At 46.7% G+C, this 21,202-nt stretch overlaps 1 protein-coding gene across 3 annotated transcripts in view; it reads left to right on the top strand.

Moving 5' to 3' along the window:
• The window catches only part of RGS22 (regulator of G protein signaling 22), a 273,655-nt gene that overhangs the window by 238,874 nt on the left and 13,579 nt on the right, over positions 1 to 21,202 (top strand). Inside the window, exons 23-27 of one of the 3 annotated variants that reach the window (XM_063924194.1) lie at positions 7,397 to 7,555; positions 12,257 to 12,355; positions 13,984 to 14,082; positions 14,627 to 14,704; positions 17,400 to 17,505. In XM_063924194.1, coding sequence (XP_063780264.1) covers positions 7,397 to 7,555; positions 12,257 to 12,355; positions 13,984 to 14,082; positions 14,627 to 14,704; positions 17,400 to 17,505 — 541 coding nt within the window. Of the gene's footprint in view, positions 1 to 7,396; positions 7,556 to 12,256; positions 12,356 to 13,983; positions 14,083 to 14,626; positions 14,705 to 17,399; positions 17,518 to 21,202 lie in introns of all 3 variants that reach the window. The other 2 variants (XM_063924193.1, XM_063924195.1) reach the window with 2 other exon arrangements.

Raw genomic sequence — 21,202 nt, 5'->3', positions numbered from 1 at the left:
GGGGAGCAGCAGACACAGAATCAGGGTAGTCTATAGAGAGCAGCTAATAGGAGGTGAGCGGCAGACACAGAATCAGGGTAGCCTATAGAGAGCTGCTAATAGGAGGGGGTGCAGCAGACACAGAATCAGGGTAGTCTATAGAGAGCAGCTAATAGGAGGGGCACAGCAGACACAGAATCAGGGTAGCCTATAGAGAGCAGCTAATAGGAGGGGAGCAGCAGACACAGAATCAGGGTAGTCTATAGAGAGCAGCTAATAGGAGGGGAGCAGCAGACACAGAATCAGGGTAGTCTATAGAGAGCAGCTAATTGGAGGGGAGCAGCAGACACAGAATCAGGGTAGTCTATAGAGAGCAGCTAATAGGAGGGGAGCAGCAGACACAGAATCAGGGTAGTCTATAGAGAGCAGCTAATAGGAGGGGAGCAGCAGACACAGAATCAGGGTAGTCTATAGAGAGCAGCTAATAGGAGGGGCACAGCAGACACAGAATCAGGGTAGCCTATAGAGAGCAGCTAATAGGAGGGGAGCAGCAGACACAGAATCAGGGTAGTCTATAGAGAGCAGCTAATAGGAGGGGAGCAGCAGACACAGAATCAGGGTAGTCTATAGAGAGCAGCTAATTGGAGGGGAGCAGCAGACACAGAATCAGGGTAGTCTATAGAAAGCAGCTAATAGGAGGGGAGCAGCAGACACAGAATCAGGGTAGTCTATAGAGAGCAGCTAATGGGAGGGGTGCAGCAGATACAGAATCAGGGTAGTCTATAGAGAGCAGCTAATAGGAGGGGCACAGCAGACACATAATCGGGGTAGCCTATAGAGAGCAGCTAATAGGAGGGGAGCAGCAGACACAGAATCAGGGTAGCCTATAGAGAGCAGCTAATAGGAGGGGAGCAGCAGACACAGAATCAGGGTAGTCTATAGAGAGCAGCTAATAGGAGGGGAGCAGCAGACACAGAATCAGGGTAGTCTATAGAGAGCAGCTAATAGGAGGGGAGCAGCAGACACAGAATCAGGGTAGTCTATAGAGAGTAGCTAATGGGAGGGGTGCAGCAGATACAGAATCAGGGTAGTCTATAGAGAGCAGCTAATAGGAGGGGAGCAGCAGACACAGAATCAGGGTAGTCTATAGAGAGTAGCTAATGGGAGGGGTGCAGCAGACACAGAATCAGGGTAGTCTATAGAGAGTAGCTAATGGGAGGGGTGCAGCAGACACATAATCGGGGTAGCCTATAGAGAGCAGCTAATAGGAGGGGAGCAGCAGACACAGAATCAGGGTAGTCTATAGAGAGCAGCTAATAGGAGGTGAGCGGCAGACACAGAATCAGGGTAGTCTATAGAGAGCAGCTAATAGGAGGGGAGCAGCAGACACAGAATCAGGGTAGTCTATAGAGAGCAGCTAATAGGAGGGGAGCAGCAGACACAGAATCAGGGTAGTCTATAGAGAGTAGCTAATGGGAGGGGTGCAGCAGATACAGAATCAGGGTAGTCTATAGAGAGCAGCTAATAGGAGGGGCACAGCAGACACATAATCGGGGTAGCCTATAGAGAGCAGCTAATAGGAGGGGAGCAGCAGACACAGAATCAGGGTAGTCTATAGAGAGCAGCTAATAGGAGGTGAGCGGCAGACACAGAATCAGGGTAGCCTATAGAGAGCAGCTAATAGGAGGGGTTGCAGCAGACACAGAATCAGGGTAGCCTATAGAGAGCAGCTAATAGGAGGGGAGCAGCAGACACAGAATCAGGGTAGTCTATAGAGAGCAGCTAATAGGAGGGGAGCAGCAGACACAGAATCAGGGTAGTCTATAGAGAGCAGCTAATGGGAGGGGTGCAGCAGATACAGAATCAGGGTAGTCTATAGAGAGCAGCTAATAGGAGGGGCACAGCAGACACATAATCGGGGTAGCCTATAGAGAGCAGCTAATAGGAGGGGAGCAGCAGACACAGAATCAGGGTAGTCTATAGAGAGCAGCTAATAGGAGGGGAGCAGCAGACACAGAATCAGGGTAGTCTATAGAGAGCAGCTAATAGGAGGGGAGCAACAGACACAGAATCAGGGTAGTCTATAGAGAGCAGCTAATAGGAGGGGTGCAGCAGACACAGAATCAGGGTAGTCTATAGAGAGCAGCTAATAGGAGGGGAGCAGCAGACACAGAATCAGGGTAGACTATAGAGAGCAGCTAATATCAGGGGAGCAGCAGACATAGAATCAGGGTAGTCTATAGAGAGCGGCTAATAGGAGGGGAGCAGCAGACACAGAATCAGGGTAGTCTATAGAGAGCGGCTAATAGGAGGGGAGCAGCAGACACAGAATCAGGGTAGTCTATAGAGAGCGGCTAATAGGAGGGTAGCGGCAGACACAGAATCAGGGTAGCCTATAGAGAGCAGCTAGTAGGAGGGGGTGCAGCAGACACAGAATCAGGGTAGTCTATAGAGAGCAGCTAATAGGAGGGGCACAGCAGACACATAATCGGGGTAGCCTATAGAGAGCAGCTAATAGGAGGGGAGCAGCAGAGACAGAATCAGGGTAGTCTATAGAGAGCAGCTAATAGGAGGGGAGCAGCAGACACAGAATCAGGGTAGTCTATAGAGAGCAGCTAATAGGATGGGAGCAACAGACACAGAATCAGGGTAGTCTATAGAGAGCAGCTAATAGGAGGGGTGCAGCAGACACAGAATCAGGGTAGTCTATAGAGAGCAGCTAATAGGAGGGGAGCAGCAGACACAGAATCAGGGTAGACTATAGAGAGCGGCTAATATCAGGGGAGCAGCAGACATAGATTCAGGGTAGTCTATAGAGAGCGGCTAATAGGAGGGGAGCAGCAGACACAGAATCAGGGTAGTCTATAGAGAGCGGCTAATAGGAGGGGAGCAGCAGACACAGAATCAGGGTAGTCTATAGAGAGCGGCTAATAGGAGGGTAGCGGCAGACACAGAATCAGGGTAGCCTATAGAGAGCAGCTAGTAGGAGGGGGTGCAGCAGACACAGAATCAGGGTAGTCTATAGAGAGCAGCTAATAGGAGGGGCACAGCAGACACATAATCGGGGTAGCCTATAGAGAGCAGCTAATAGGAGGGGAGCAGCAGACACAGAATCAGGGTAGACTATAGAGAGCAGCTAATAGGAGGGGAGCAGCAGACACAGAATCAGGGTAGTCTATAGAGAGCAGCTAATAGGAGAGGGAGCAGCAGACACAGAATCAGGGTAGTCTATAGAGAGCAGCTAATGGGAGGGGTGCAGCAGACACAGAATCAGGGTAGTCTATAGAGAGCAGCTAATAGGAGGGGAGCAGCATTGGTAATTGGTGCATGTAATAGGAGAGCATCTAGGTTACAAGGGTGCATATGATATGATGGGGGTACCCTATTTGACCCGGAACATGTGAGAAGTATACTTTGGGGTTGGAATGGTAATAACATGAACACAACCCTGGTGGATGGACAATTCTCACACAAAATTCATGTGTCATCCTGACTTAAGCCTACAGACCTACCCAGTGTATTAATACTATCATAATAAAACTACAACAACAGAAATGCAGATACCCCAAGGACCCCAAAGTCAACTCACCTCACTGCGCTGCCTTCCTCTTACACTTGCAGCGGCGTGTCCAGCTTCTGCCTACAGCACAAGACAATCACATACTTAATCTGGAGAGCCGGATCTGTGGCCTTATTGGTGATCTACCCAAGGGAATCCTGGAACGTCCAGGTAATTTTACAGCTGAAAGGCATCGCACGCAACGCAGATGGTGTTCTGCGAGTTGTTGCCAGGATGACTTAGTTTGAGGGGGAAGGGGGGGGGGAGTGCATAGGGTTTCATTTGTCCTCAATACCTGAGCCAGGGCCGGCTTTAGGCATGTTCGAATAGAGCGGCTGCGCAGGGCGCCACCTTTAATGGGCGCCGCGCGCTGGCGCCGCCATATTCGAAGCTGGAGCCGGCCCCGTGCAGCATTGGCCCGGCCGTGTGTGCGCTATGCGCGCTGCGCGGCGCCGGTGTGTAACGTCAGACACCGGCAGCGCGCATAGCGCACACAAGTGGCCGCCCGGCCGCCCGCACCTGGACCCAGACCCGCACTCGCCCGGCCGCACTCGGACAGGCTCAGGAGTACTCCTCCCCCTCTCAGCGCCGCAGGTATTGGGGGGGGGAGAATTAATCTGGCACTGTGGGGGCATATCTGGCACCGTGGGGGCATGTCTGGCACACTGGGGGCATTTCTGGCACACTGGGGGCAGATCTGGCACACTGGGGGCATATCTGGCACACTGGGGGCATATCTGGCACTCTGGGGGGCATTTCTGGCACTGTGGGGGCATTTCTGGCTCTGTAAGGGCATATCTGGCACTGTGGGGGCATTTATCTGGCACACTGGGGGCATTTATCTGGCATACTGGGGGCATTTATCTGGCACTGTGGGGACATTTATCTGGCACTGTGGGGGCATGTATCTGGCACTGTGGGGGCATGTATCTGGCACTGTGGGGGGCATATCTGGCACTGTGGGGGCATTTCTGGCTCTGTGGGGGCATTTCTGGCACTGTGGGGGCATTTCTGGCTCTGTAAGGGCATATCTGGCACTGTGGGGGCATATCTGGCACACTGGGGGCATTTATCTGGCACACTGGGGGGCATTTATCTGGCATACTGGGGGCATTTATCTGGCACTGTGGGGGCATTTATCTGGCACTGTGGGGGCATATCTGGCACTGTGGGGGCATATCTGGCACACAGGGTATATATGGCACTGTGGGGGGCATATCTGGCACTGTGGGGGGCATATCTGGCACTGTGGGGGCATATCTGGCACTGTGGGGGCATATCTGGCACACTGGGGGCATTTATCTGGCACACTGGGGGCATTTATCTGGCACACTGGGGGCATTTCTGGTACATTTCTGGCTCTGTGGGGGCATATCTGGCTCTGTGGGGGCATATCTGGCTCTGTGGGGGCATTTATGTATTTGGCACACTGGGGGCATTTCTGGCACACTGGGGGCATTTCTGGCACAGTGGGGGCATTTCTGGCACAGTGGGGGCATTTATCTGGCACTGTGGGGGCATTTATCTGGCACTGTGGGGTCATTTATCTGGCACTGTGGGCATTTATCTGGCACTGTGGCTACATTTATCTGGCACTATTGGGGCATTTATGTGGCACTGTGGGGACATTTATCTGGCACTGTGGGGGCATATCATGTCTATCTGGCACTGCACATTGTGTATCTGGCACTATACTGGAGACATTATGTGTATCTGACACTATACTGGAGACATTATGTGTATCTGACACTATACTGGAGACATTGTGTGTAAGGAACACTACTGTGGCTGTTATGTGTAAGGCTGCTAATTGTGTGCGTAGAGTGGGTGTGAAAACATATTTATTTATAGTCTAATAATATAAAGTTATGAGGCCACGCCCACTTTCCAAGAGGCCACACCCACTTTTCCGGGGGGGGGGGGGGGGGGTCAATGTTTTTACATGTTTTCGCTCAGGGTGCTAGTAGGCCTGGAGCCGGCCCTGACCTGAGCCACCACCAACCAGTCCTGTTTCCTCCTCCACTGCCCTGGATCTCAGTCTCTCACTCAGTTTGGGCCCCAGGTTAGTATAGAAAAGGTGGCAGACAGTGTTGAGCGGGTGATCCAACCATGGCAGTGCCCCCAAGACCAGGTGAATAGTTGATGAGGCACTCGGCATAGATAATCCCAATTGTGATATGAATTCCCATTATCACTTGATAAGAAGCTAATATAATACTGATCTGTTTTATATCTGCTGTGTATGGGATATCTGAGTATATACATCGGGTTTACATATGATTCCTGTGTTCAGAATATCTCTTCATATGCAATTACCTTTTTTTTTGTTTTATTCACCTATGTTTTCATAATCTGTATTGTACTTGCTTTAACTTTTCTATAACCCTAATAACAGTTTACAGGGGAAAAAAATCTCTTGATATATATACTGTAGGGCTGTTAATAACATGAACTATTGAGATGTTTGGTACACCGCTGACCCTTAGAAACATAGAAACATATAATTTGACGGCAGATAAGAACCGCTTGGCCCATCTAGTCTGCCCCTTTTTTTAACCATATTTTTTTCTCAAAACTTATTGATCTTTATTTATTTGTAAGGATATCCTTATGTCTATCCCATGCATGTTTAAATTGCTCTACTGTCTTAGACTCTACCACCTCTGATGGGAGGCTATTCCACTTATCCACGACCCTTTCTGTGAAGTACTTTTTCCTCAAAATTCCATTTCATTCCATTTCCATTTTCTTCCATTCCTAATATTGCAAGTACTGTTTGTATTTCATGTACCTTGATCATGGAAAAGAAGAATTCTGCAGAGGCCAGGACAGTGCCTCCCCCACTCATGGGACTAACTGACAGAGCCAGATTTACTTTGTATTTTTGTCCCAGCGTAGCTGTAACCTGCCCAAACTGCTGCTGTTTTCTCATGTGTAATGCTTGCATTGAAAGACCCATGTGTAAGGGGTAAAGCAGAAAGTACAGTATAAAGTATAATGTTATATAGCAGTCCTCAGGATGCTATATGCAATTCCACCATGATACATGTATAAGGTAGAAGGTGTACACTTTACACATCCTCTTCTGCTGTCTCTAATATTGTGTTGTGTTCATCAGGTGCCCCTGGACATTACTGTTAGTACACAGGGAATAATTGGGGCCATTTGTTAATATACAGATTGATATTTTTTTCTTTATCGCCGATCACTTATCTCTGCAGTTTCTCAATAAAACATCACTGGGGGCGTATGAGCGATACTTAGTTGCCTTTGGCAATACTGGCCCAGAGTGATACTTACCACTGTCCCTCTGCATTTTGAGGGGATATGGGAATGCATGAAAAGATGTTAAGAAAATAAAAAAGGTCAAAATATTGACCATTGACAAATTAGTTTATTAAAGTAATAAAATTAATTTTTAATTCCTTTACTCCTGTGACTGCGACAACAGAAAAGTACTGTGGCCGGTACTGTAAAACACAACAAATCTCTGCTATCCCCAGTAGTGACCACGTGACTTTAGGGCAAAGCCGTCTGGCTAGCCAATCTGCCTGCGACCAATCATGAGTTTACGCCTAAGATTTAGATTCACTGAAGTTTTTAAAATTGGAAAGTTGAGGATTTGCCCATATCAACCAATCATATTCTAGCTCTCATTCCTCTATTGCATTCTAGAAAATGTTAGCCAGAATGTGATTGCTTACTATGGACAACTCCACCATTTGACTGTTTTAGAAGATTTAATAAATCTACCCCTTAGACTGGACAACATGAGAAATTGTCTGAGGCCACATATTCTCATACAGGTCTGAAAGTAGAAGCAGACTCCAATAACGCTGCGTGTGTGCTTATACCTAGATGACCATCTTCAGCATTATGTTCAAGTTCTGGCCCGAGTTCTGTGACTTCCGCAGCCAGCTGACGGATGAGAAGATTTTGCCGTTGCTGGAGAGGAAGAAGGCAAAGAGGGCGGAACAGATGAAAAAGAAGATGAAGGAACAAGAGAGACTCGCCACGGTCAGGCAACCTTAGCGTCTCTTCTACAGAGCGGCGTAATGTATCTTCAGTAATATTCAGGGATATGGTGCCTGATCCTGGGTACTTCGCCTCTGTGAAAGGAATGTGACACACGCCCTAATGCACACTAATCTGTGCGATCGCGCCGCCCCACTCTCCGATACACGAGAGCAGACGCCATCTTTATCATTGGCACTTACCCCTACCCCATGCTAGGTGCAGGAGGAATACATACGTTTTGTCAGCAGTTATGTTGTTGACATCAGTGTGCGCAGGAGCCGGCAAGTGGGTGCCGCAATGGCCCCTCCCCCTGGCTGGGTCAGGGAGCACCCCCCACCACCATCACCTCTGGGACACAGACTACTTAGCCTGGCCAAGCAGGGGAAGGGTCCATTGCAGCACCTGCTTTGGTGGCTCCTGCAAATGCTGACAGTGAAAATGTTGACAGTATTATGTCGACAGCAGAATGCCGATACAGTTAATGTTGTGTAAAGCATTTTAACTGTGTCAGCATTATAACTTTAAAGATGATAGTAAAGCATCATGTTTAAAGTTATAATGCCAACACTGTTAAAATGCTTTAAATACTTTACAACCGGGTCGGCATTCCCCCGTCAAAATTATGCTGTCATTTTTACTGTCAACAGCATTACTGTTCATTACTTCCCTGCCAGAGAAGTCTGAATTTGATGTGCAGAATGCAGGCGTGCGACCCAGAATTTTTGGTTCCTCTGGCATACTCCGACAGAACCACAGGACTGTACGTACGTCGGCAAGATGGGCATACACCCCACAACACATGCGCAGTATGCAGAATATCGCTGGATGCGGACACATTGGGAGTTGCATGCGGTGCAGAATGAGGCCCATAGTGTATACCATGGCTGTAACTAGGGGGGGGAATCCTAGTTTCGGCCCTGTGTATACAGCCAGGATATGATGCTGCCTTATTACGTAGAATGTTCTATAGCAACAAACTCTACCTTGTACCTTCAGTGGCTACTGGAGTATTTGTCTTATGGTACTTTTGAGTCACTTGGAAAGTACAAGGGGGGGTCATTCCGAGTTGATCGCTTGCTGCCGATTTTCGCAGTGCAGCGATTAAGGAAAAAAACTGCAAAAATGCGCATGCGCTAAGTACTTTCACACAAAACTTTGTAGAGTTACACAAGCTCGAGCAACGTTTTTTCATCGCTCGAGTGATCGTAGTGTGATTGACAGGAAGTGGGTGTTTCTGGGCGGAAACTGGCCGTTTTCAGGGAGTGTGCTAAAAAACGCAGGCGTTCCAGGTAAAACGCAGGAGTGGCTGGCCAAACGCAGGGCGTGTTTGTGACGTCAAACCAGGAACTAAACGGACTGAGCTGATCGCAATCTAGGAGTAGGTCTGGAGCTACTCAGAAACTGCAGGGAATTATTTAGTTGCAGTTCTGCTAATCTTTAGTTCGCTATTCTGCTAAGCTAAGATACACTCCCAGAGGGCGGCGGCCTAGCGTGTGCAATGCTGCTAAAATCTGCTAGCGAGCGAACAACTCGGAATGAGGGCCAAGATCCAAAACTGTCCCTAAATAAGACTGAAAGGTACATTGTATTAGTAGAAACTTTTTATTTAACTAAAATCCATCTGCTCCTGACTGTATTTCCATATTCCAAGTTTTAATAGCGTCTGGGATTTCATGGAGACTAGTAATTGAATTACACAGGTTTCTGATGATCTCCTGGGATTATTTCAATTCAACTACTTCCACCGGATACACACATTATATAAGACTCTCTGAAGATCTATCTATAACTATTAACATTTATTATTAAAAAAAATTTTAATTAAAATTTGCTTATATAATGTCAGCATATTCTATTGCACTTTACAATTGTGAACTAAACAGTAATAAAACAAGACTGGGTAATACCAGACAGAGGTCAGAGGGCCCTGCTCGCAAGCGTACACTCAATGGTGTATCTATAATGGGTGCACATGGGCACATGCAGTGCATATAGGCCCCTGGGCACCCATGTTTTCTTTACTTACCCTTCCGGAGCCCTGCGCCGGCAGCTGCTGCTCTGCAAAATCACTGGGTACATGGGCACTGTGCCATTTCCCCGGAGACCTGCACATGCACTGTGGCACAGTGCTAGAGTCTACTACTAGCGCTCAGAGGAGGGGAGAGGGTCTGGACGGAGACTACTCACAGGACCCCTCCTCTCTTGATATGCCCCTGCTTACACTGTACAGGGAAATAGGCATGTTACACACAAGGATAAGTGCACTGACGTCTAAAGATATTTGGCACAGTCCCTTAGCCAAATCTCACCATCGTCATAGTTCTAGGTTAGTCTGAACCCCCATTTCTCCCAGCTTCCCCGCCACCCTTTTTGTTTTCCTCTCTGTTCTTTCCATGATCCACCCCCCCCCCATCTTATTCATGTATCTTTTCTTTCTTGATTGTTCACATTGTTAATAAATTGCATTCACACCATGATTGCACGCTATGTAGACAAAAGTGATTGGACACTGACAGCAAATAGATCACTGAGATGTTATTGACGTCAGTACTTTGTAGGTCCACCATGTGCAGGGATCACTGCAGACGTCCTTCTTGGCAAACTGTCCACAAGTTCCTGGATAACAGCATGCGGTATGTTTTGCCATTCTACCGTAAGTACAGTGACCAACTGTGACACTGAAGAAGGTTGAGTCGGCCTAGAACACATCCACCTCTCTGATTCATCCCAGAGGTTCTCAATGGGGTTTGAGATCTGGGCTCTGAGCTTGCCAGTCCATCCGGGTTACCAAATTTTCTGTTTACCGATCCAGTGTCGCCCTGGAAACATGACAGGTGGCATTGTCGTCCTGATAAAAACATTTGTTGTTTCTGTAGAACTGCCACAATGTAGGGAGCAAAGAGTTATTAAGAACATGTCTATACTTCTCAGAGTCAGTGTGACCATGCATTACAACATGCCAAACCAGCTGAAACAGCCCCGCAGCATAACGCCGCCACCTCCATGCTTTACTGTAGGTACTGTACACTCTGGCAGCAGACGTTTTCCTGGCAATCACCAAACCCAAACACGTCCATCTGATCTGAAAATTGTAAACCGTGATCCGTCACTCCATAACGCTCACCGCCATTGTTCCACTGTCCAGCTCTTTACACCATCGTAAGTGCCGGGCTGCATTATTTGTAATTACAGATTTACGTAATACCCAAGTGCATGGGCCTCCCTATAAAGTGTTCTTGTGAACACCGGCACAATAGTGGCCATTTGGAACTCGTGTGCAGTGGTATGCATGGGACGACCCCTGATCTTTCGCAGCTCCCTGGTTAGCACAGTGCCTGGGTTACAGTTTCGGGGATCTTCCAGGGCGAGGTGCATTCCTGCAATGACCATTCTTCCCCGCATTAATGATATAAGACACAGTGGATTTAGGAACCATCATAACACCCGCAATGCTCTCACACTCATACCTCCGATCGAGCAGCCTACCATGATCCCTTTTCAAACTTGGTTAGCTCCTTCCAACAAACCATTTCGTTAGTAAATGATCTAGGGGGTCATTCCGAGTTGATCGTAGCTGTGCTAAATTTAGCACAGCTACGATCATCTTCCCTGACATGCGGGGGGACGCCCAGCACAGGGCTAGTCCACCCCGCATGTCAGAAACGCCCCCCCCCCCCCCTCCCGCACAAATACAAAAGCATTGCACAGCGGCAATGCTTTTGTATTTCTGGAGTAACTCCCAGCCAGCGCAGCTCCTGCGGCTGGCCGGGAGTTGTTAGTCGCTGCCGCTGGCCGCAGCGGCTGCGTGAGATGTCACGCGGCCGCCCCCCACCAACGGTCCGGCCGTCATCCAGCCCCCTCCCGCCCAGCGACCGCCTCTGTCTCAGAGGCGATCGCTAGGCAAAGACGACTGCCATGCGCCGGTACACTGCGGCGTCGGCGCATGCGCAGTTCCGAACCGATCGCTGCGCTGCGACAAACTGCAGCGAGCGATCGGGTCGGAATGACCGCCATAATCAGTGCCCCTCTACCTGTTTTGGGATCCGGTCGACACTTATTATGTCGACCACTATTGATCGACATGCATTAGGTCGACATGGTCTATAGGCATTTTTACCATCTTATAGGTCGACATGAGTTTGTTTGTTTTTTAAATGTTTCATTTTTTGAACTTTTTCATATTTACGATCCATATGGACTACGATTGGGAATAGTAACCTGTGCCGAGCGCAGCGGTGCGAGGGAATACGGTGCACTAATTGGGGTTCCTGGTCACTTTACGAAGAAAACTACACCATTTAAAAAAAACAAAAACCTCATGTTGACCTTTTTCCATGTCATCCTTGTTCATGTCGACCTAATGACTGCGTCAACCTATTTCAGGTGTGAACCTAGTCACTGTCGACCAATAGTGGTCGACCTAATGACTGTCGACCTAGTTACTGTTGACCCTATGATCCACACCCACCTGTTTCATACCTGCACCGGGGTGTCCTACCACTTTTCTCTACATAAAGTGATAATCGGAAGGCTCCCTCTATTTTCAGTGGGTACTATGATGATGCAGAAATCTGCTTAGCATAGGCCTATTAGCCTTCAAATTATACACTAGATTTGATGATATGGGACTTGGTATAGCGACATCGTTTTCTTGGGTTTTCATCATTCCTCCTCTGACCGCTACTATTCTCTACATTGCAGCAGCTGCAAGAAGACTCAAAGAGGAAGGGGACTTTCTCAGACATCTACAGAGATAATGACAGCGCTTACAGTGAGAAGTTATTTCCAGGCCGTAAAAATGTGCGTAATCCTTATTATTCCAAGACTGAGGGGTCTTTCATCATCAAGTGTTGGATGCACCTCCGGTTGTGGCGGTGGATACTTTATTACAGGAGCAAATCAGCAGTGATCCAGTGGGGAGACAGCTGCTCTCCCAGTCATTAGTGACACTGCTACAGAAGCGGCAGTGATACCTACCGGTGCCCCTCAGTGTGGATGGGCAGCGGTAAGTATCACTACTACTCACTGCAGAGGCGGCGGAGCGATCCACTTTGATCCTTCTTCGCAACCCTGGATTTCCTTTCCATAGGAAGGAGCGGTGCTCCCGCAAGCAAACTCAGAGAGCGTTCAGTTTTCTAAGTTTGCTGAAGACTAGGTGACCCCATTGGGCCCCTAATAATGAATGCGTTTCTTAATTAGTACTAGTGTTTCTGCAAGTGTAACAGGCCCTTTAGTGATAATGAATAGGCCCCTAAAGCCACTACTGGTGGAACTACAGTATGCTATAGTAGACTCACAGGCTTAGGATGGCCAATCCTGGGATCGGGATCCCGGGATTCCGGCCTAAAATTGGCCAGTATTCAATCCCGGGATTGGATCTTCCAATACCAGGGAATTTCGGGATTGGTCACCACCTTCGTTTTTACTATACCAGGCAGCATTGAGCGTCCTCAGGAGGCTCAGATGCTGCCCGGCTCCCCCTCGCCCCGGCTGTGCGCACTGCGCAGCATGGCATGAAGTCAGAGGTCACACTGCGCCGCTGGACCTCACTGCCGCCCTGCACTTCCCGCCCCCCTGCCGGACCTCACAGCAAGTGGCCCACCCTCCCTTCCGTCCAGATTAGGGTGAGCTACCTGGGCTGGTCAGGGCAGGTGGGTGGGACACATTGAAAGCAGCGTATCATGGGAATCCCGGGATTGATCATTTTTCAATCCCGATTCCCGGGTTTGAAAAAATGGCCCGGGATTTACCACCCTACACAGGCTGTTCTGTTATGCAGGGTGAGGTTCTGCACTGTAAGAAGCTTTATCGCCTGAACATTTCAAATAGAATTTCCCAGACTGTTGGATAACTAAAGATGTTTGGTAGTTGTTAGATTATAACCAGACATAGGTGCGAGAAAGACAGGTGCAAAGTGTTTGAAAGTACTAAATATAATGGATGTTTTTCCACCCCTCTGTACCCTGTACACATTGTCTGTGACCAGTGTGGTATAAGATAGTGTTGGGCGCCAGATGTGATAGAAAAGCAAGTTTTTAATTGGGCGCTAATAATAGGCTGATTGGTGTAGTGTAATTATGTTGCTGTATTTACTTGACTTTTACTGTGCTGTCACAAAGGACTACATGTATTTACTGGTATTCAGTTATTACGTCGACATTCATAATGAGGACACCAGAATGCCGACATGGTCTGAATTTTGACATTCAAAATTGCTGACATGGACATGTTCGTTATGTCATTGTCATGTTGACGTTGTGAATATCATCAGGCACAGTGTTGACAGTCTATGTCAGTGCTAGGTTTAGGATTAGACATTAGACTATGTCGACATTCTGGTGTCGACATTCTGAATGTCCACCCTTTGTACCACACCTATATTTATTGAACCTTCATCTTGTGACTGCATTTATTCTCTGCACTTACAGCAGCAGGACTCAAAAAGGAAGGGGCCTGTCTCTGATCTCCGTAACGGTAACAGCGAGGAGCTGTTCTCTGGCCACGAAACATACGGACGCAACAAAAATGTGTGTAGTTACTAATGCCGTAAGAGTAAAGCCGCTACTGATGGTAATCTTGTATAACAGGGATTCACAGGCTGTTCCAATCTGCAAACTGTATTTAGCAGGTGTAGTAAGAAGCCTTATTGAATGACGTTAATAAATACTCCCAGAAATTGCTTCCAGAACCATTGGATAGCTACTGTATGAAGCTCCACAGCCACCAATTCAATTAGCGGGGATTTCCCTGTACGTTAAACTACAGAGGTGCAAGTAAAAGTCTGCAGGATCCATGAAGGGATGTAACATGCAGGAAACCCCATTCCTTATTTTACGTAGAATGTACATTATGGGTTAGTGCATATCAACCACATGTTTATTATGCGGGGAAAAGGCTGTTTTATTGAATACCTCTGGGCGTGAAACCCAGAGCTATTCCCTAGGCGACTTACAGCGCAGCTAATTGGATTCCCCCTTGTATCTGCCTGTCTGTCTGCCTTCCCTGTCTGCCTGCCTTCCTGTCTATATCTATAATTCTCCATCTGAACATAGTCATTCTTTACATTTACAGCATCAGGACTCAAAAAGGAAGGGCTCTTTCTCGGACATCTATGGCGATTATAGTGAGGAGTACGGCCGCAGCAGAAATGTGCGTAATTACAGCTGTTATCAGATTATATCCATTAATGATAGAAATGATTCCTGCTGTGTTTAGTAGGTGACCTCACTTGCTAGGAAGCCTTTATCACTCAAATATACTGTATGCAGCACAAATTCCACCAAAACCATTGGACAGCTAATAAACTGTACAATCACTGCACACCACCACTTAATGTGTCATCTCCAGCTGCTGTGGAACTATACAGCCCAGCATGCCCTGCCAGTCTACTGGTCTTCAAGTGTATATGACACCTTGTTATGTTACATTGTGTTGAAACAGTGCTGTAGCTAGACCCAGATCCAGCACCATGCCCCTCCTTTCATCATTCTCCTTCCTGCATTTTGCACATATCAAACCTTTCAACCAGAGAGACGGGGCCGGGCGTTCAGATCTGAAAACAAGGCAGAACCCCATCTTTCCGCCACAGGAGATCCAAGACGTCCATGAAAGATGACGTTTTGCCTTATTCTAAGATCCGAACTGCAGAATTGTGAAAAGAGCTGAGTCAAATTCGAACCGCTCATCTCTAATATTTTTAAAGACGTTTAATTTTGCTCTGGGTACCAGGGGAGCAAATAAGTCAAACAAACACTTGAGCTATTAATGTGGCAAAACAGGAAGCAATGCTTAATATACCACAATTAACTGATTGATATTATGTGACGGAATTCTATGTAATGTTTTTATTACGCTCAGTTATTACAGCTGTTGATCCCACTCAATTTCCAGCCGGTCTAGATGTTCGTACATGTGATCATGTTATGTCATGGAGCAGCTACAGTAGTTTATAAGTCAGTCTTGCAGAAAGGTATGATTGGTGGGATAATCCTACATCTAGGTGTGTTTTCCCTTTGCTGAATGTTGTGTATTCAGCGGTCACTGTAAGAATCATGTGACACAAATGGATATACTATATATCTTACAGTTGCACTGCCACCTGCACGTTACATTTTACTAACATCCTCCCAGCTACCGGCCCCACTCCACCGGTTCTGTAATATCAGTGAATCTTAGAGGAAGGTTTGAGTGGGAGGACCAATCACAAGCCACAGTCCCTTAATTGTGATTGGTCCTCACACTCCTCCAGCTTTTCAGATGATAATCGGGTATAGCATATCGCTCCATTCTCCTGATTATCATCGGAAGGAGTAAATATAATTTCCAAAAGTACAAATGCACAAATAATAATTATTATTGGTGGAAATGGGCCTAATTGTCCGCCAAGCACAGTAATAAGTACACGTCCCTAATGCCCGTATTTGGAGCAGCCTTTTATTAAATTATTCTATGTCTACTTTTCTGGTATTGGCTAATATTACCATGCCTAGATTTCAATATTAATCTAGTGCTGCTTCTTATAGGATGTGGGGGAATAAGTAGCTGGACGACAAGTTTGCACTCTGCCACTGACCCACCCAGCTCATCCAATCTGGACATGATGCATTTTGCACTTATATTGACCCACAATTCTTTGCTCCCAAAAACAGCTGTAATTGCATAAAAATAAGAGTGAGACACCTAAAAACATTACGTGTTTTCCAGCTTTGTCCTTTTGCTGTTTTAAGCAGTGACAAAAACATCCAGGGACATGTCTCACTATGGGCCTAATTCAGACCTGATCACTGTGCTGCAAATTACACTGTCCTGCGATCAGATAGTGGCCGCCCAGGGGGAGTGAAAATTCGCCCAATGCAAGTGTGCGATTGCATATGTACGCTGTGCGAAAATTCCCATCAGATAGATGCAAAAGCGTTCACTCCACACTCACCATCTGTTTTTCCCATTCTGTGCAGTGTGTGCAGTCTGTGCGTAGCTCAATACTTACTCCTCCAGTGCAAAGAAATCAGGCTGATCGGATCCGAGGCTGACGTCACACACCCTCCCTGGAAACGCTTGGGTACGTCTGCGTTTTTCCTGACACTCCCAGAAAACAGCCAGTTACCACCCACAAATGTCCGCTTCCTGGGGGTCATTCCGAGTTGATCGCTAGCTGAAAATGTTCACTGCGGTGCGATTAAATGAAAAACCGACACTTATGCGTATGTGGCGCTATGCGCACGCGCAATGTACTTTCACAAAGGGCAATGTATTTTCACACAAGGTCTAGCAAAGCTTTTCAGTCGCACTGGCAGCCGCAGAGTGATTGACATGAAGTGGGCGTTTCTGGGTGTCAACTGACCGTTTTCAGGGAGTGCTCGAAAAAACACAGGCTTGCCAGGAAAAGCGCAGGCGTGGCTGGGCGATCACAAGGCGTGTTTGTGACATCAAAACAGGAACTGAACAGTCTGAAGCGCTGAGTAGGTCTGAAGCTACTCTGAAACTGCACAATTTTTTTTTGTAGCCGTTCTGCGATCCATTCGTTCGTACTTCTGCTAAGCTAAGATACACTCCCGGGGGCTGCGGCTTAGCGTTTGCACGGCTGCTAAAAACTGCTAGCGAGCGAACAACTCGGAATGACCCCCCCTGTCAATCACCTTGCGAACGCCTGTGCGATCGAAATTTCTGCACCATCCTGTCGCTGTTTAACGACGCGCCTGCACATTGCGGTGCATACACATGCGCAGTCATTTGATAATCGTCCGATTTCTCACAACAGTGATCAGGTCTGAATCGGGCCCTATATTCCGCAGCGCTGTGCAGTAATCCGCTATAGTCTGTCTCTTGTGTGTAACCGTCCTTGTAGGTATGTTGGAGTTATTCTAAATACTTGGAAGCTCTGGAGCAGGAGAGGATGCTGATTAAAATGCAGCAAGACTTGGAGAAGAGTACGGAGTCCAGCGTGACATCAGGTATTGTGTCAGGTACAGGGTTTTATGGTTTATATACAGGGCTGGTGCTACCATTAGGCAGCTGCCTTGGGCACCGGCACCTGGGGGGCACCAATGAGACTGCCTTGCGGAAAGATTAAGGATATCTAAGAATAAAACACCAGAATGCTAGTCTCAACAATGATCCAAAATAAAGGCAAAGTCCATGTACACTCAATATTTCAACTTACTGAGTTTCAAATGCAAAACAATTATAAAGTAAGAATCACGTTAGAAACAATAAATCATCTATGATTATGGACCCAACAGTAACATGTAATCAGTACTGGGCAATTATATATAAGAATCCCTATATCCCCACAAGTAGTAGCGCTACAAGGTTTTGAGGGACATCACCCCTATGATTCGGGAGTTACTCCTCCGGTAATGCTTGCCTGGCAGTCTCTGAGTAGACAGGCCGGCCTCAGGTATGTATAAGTGTTGGTGGTACCTTCAGCCTGTACTGCACTTACACATAATGTGGGCAGCATACGCTTCATGTGGATTAGTACATGCACAGACTCTGTGTAGAACAGTGGATGCGCCATAACTTCATGGACCACCTAGTGATCAGTATGATCTATGAGGCTGAGGCAGTGTAGGCTATACGCCCGTGTCTGTGAATCTGCAGCGCTCATGCTCAGAAAATCAGAGCTCACAAATACGGCTACGCAGAATCATACATAATGTTTGCGCAGAGGACATTGTGACCTAAGAGGTGGACTATAGTTTGGTTCTCACGTAATCAAAGTTCAGTGAGGGCCTGTTCACACAATGTGAGCCGTACGACCTTCAAAAGCTGTCCCCAATACCTCTACCCTGGACCCCATCTGCACTGCTACTAGCACTGCTTCACCACTGATGTATATTGTGTATTATTTTTTTAAATAAACTACAATCACTTTATATTGTAACATTTGAATACTGGAAAAAAAAATGAAGTAAAAAGTATGAGGTTCCTAAAGAAATACACTGTCTGCAGGGGTCAGACACAGTAGTGCCCTAGTTACTGTTATACTTCACTGCAATGTCCTAGTTACTGTTATACCCCATAGTAGTGTCCTAGTTACTGTTATACCCCATAGTAGTGCCCTAATTACTGTTATACTTCACTGCAATGTCCTAGTTACTGTTATACCCCATAGTAGTGCCCTAGTTACTGTTATACTTCACTGCAATGTCCTAGTTACTGTTATACCCCATAGTAGTGTCCTAGTTACTGTTATACTTCACTGCAATGTCCTAGTTACTGTTATACCCCATAGTAGTGTCCTAGTTACTGTTATACTTCACTGCAATGTCCTAGTTACTGTTATACCCCATAGTAGTGTCCTAGTTACTGTTATACTTCACTGTAATGTCCTAGTTACTGTTATACCCCATAGTAGTGTCCTAGTTACTGTTATACTTCACTGCAATGTCCTAGTTACTGTTATACCCCATAGTAGTGTCCTAGTTACTGTTATACTTCACTGCAATGTCCTAGTTACTGTTATACCCCATAGTAGTGCCCTAATTACTGTTATACTTCACTGCAATGTCCTAGTTACTGTTATACCCCATAGTATTGCCCTAGTTACTGTTATACTTCACTGCAATGTCCTAGTTACTGTTATACCCCATAGTAGTGTCCTAGTTACTGTTATACCCCATAGTAGTGTCCTAGTTACTGTTATACTTCACTGCAATGTCCTAGTTACTGTTATACCCCATAGTAGTGTCCTAGTTACTGTTATACTTCACTGTAATGTCCTAGTTACTGTTATACCCCATAGTAGTGTCCTAGTTACTGTTATACTTCACTGCAATGTCCTAGTTACTGTTATACCCCATAGTAGTGTCCTAGTTACTGTTATACTTCACTGCAATGTCCTAGTTACTGTTATACCCCATAGTAGTGTCCTAGTTACTGTTATACTTCACTGTAATGTCCTAGTTACTGTTATACCCCATAGTAGTGTCCTAGTTACTGTTATACTTCACTGCAATGTCCTAGTCACTGTTATACCCCATAGTAGTGACCTAGTTACTGTTATACTTCACTGCAATGTCCTAGTCACTGTTATACCCCATAGTAGTGCCCTAGTTACTGTTATACTTCACTGCAATGTCCTAGTTACTGTTATACCCCATAGTAGTGCCCTAATTACTGTTATACTTCACTGCAATGTCCTAGTTACTGTTATACCCCATAGTAGTGCCCTAGTTACTGTTATACTTCACTGCAATGTCCTAGTTACTGTTATACCCCATAGTAGTGTCCTAGTTACTGTTATACTTCACTGCAATGTCCTAGTTACTGTTATACCCCATAGTAGTGTCCTAGTTACTGTTATACTTCACTGCAATGTCCTAGTTACTGTTATACCCCATAGTAGTGTCCTAGTTACTGTTATACTTCACTGCAATGTCCTAGTTACTGTTATACCCCATAGTAGTGTCCTAGTTACTGTTATACTTCACTGCAATGTCCTAGTTACTGTTATACCCCATAGTAGTGTCCTAGTTACTGTTATACTTCACTGCAATGTCCTAGTTACTGTTATACCCCATAGTAGTGTCCTAGTTACTGTTATACTTCACTGCAATGTCCTAGTTACTGTTATACCCCATAGTAGTGTCCTAGTTACTGTTATACTTCACTGCAATGTCCTAGTTACTGTTATACCCCATAGTAGTGCCCTAGTTACTGTTATACTTCACTGCAATGTCCTAGTTACTGTTATACCCCATAGTAGTGTCCTAGTTACTGTTATACTTCACTGCAATGTCCTAGTTACTGTTATACCCCATAGTAGTGCCCTAGTTACTGTTATACTTCACTGCAATGTCCTAGTTACTGTTATACCCCATAGTATTGTCCTAGTTACTGTTATACTTCACTGCAATGTCCTAGTTACTGTTATACCCCATAGTAGTGTCCTAGTTACTGTTATACTTCACTGCAATGTCCTAGTTACTGTTATACCCCATAGTATTGTCCTAGTTACTGTTATGTCCCACAATAGTGCCCTAGTTACTGTTAGGGCTGTAACACACTGACCGGTTTCTCCCGGATGGCAAAAAGCCGGACAAGCTTTGTCCGGCTTTTTGCCATCCGGGAGAAGCCGGCCGAGTCTCGCACACAGGGCGGCTTTGAGCCGTGTGTGATGCTATGCGCATGCGCAGCATTAGACACGGCTTGAGATAAAACCGTTGTGTGTGAAAGCTCCCCTTCACACACAACGGTTTACTGGCTGCAAAGACGGCCCGACGCCGGCCCGGCAGCCGGATCTTCCAGTGGATAGTTTCGGCTGCAACCCGGCAGCCGGGCCGGGGCCGTGCAGTGTGAAAGGCCCTGTAGCCTCTCACTGTTCATTACAATGCCAGCACGGGAAAAAGCCATCCGGCTTTTTCCCGGCCGGCAAATGCCGGCTCGTGTGTTTTACTCCACTGTAATGTCTTAGTTACTGTTATACCCCATAGTAGTGCCCTAGTTTTCTCATACGTCCTAGAGGATGCTGGGGTCACCAAAAGAACCATGGGGTATAGACAGGATCCGCAGGAGACATGGGCACTTTAAGACTTTGAAAAAAGGGTGTGCACTGGCTCCTCCCTCTATGCCCCTCCTCCAGACTCCAGTTTTAGAATTGTGCCCAGTGAGACTGGACGCACTACAGGGGAGATCTACTGAGTTTCT

This window comes from Pseudophryne corroboree, chromosome 5, assembly GCF_028390025.1.
Source record: "Pseudophryne corroboree isolate aPseCor3 chromosome 5, aPseCor3.hap2, whole genome shotgun sequence".
In the NCBI taxonomy this organism is placed as follows: domain Eukaryota; kingdom Metazoa; phylum Chordata; class Amphibia; order Anura; family Myobatrachidae; genus Pseudophryne; species Pseudophryne corroboree.
This window is presented reverse-complemented; position numbering and strand designations above follow the sequence as displayed.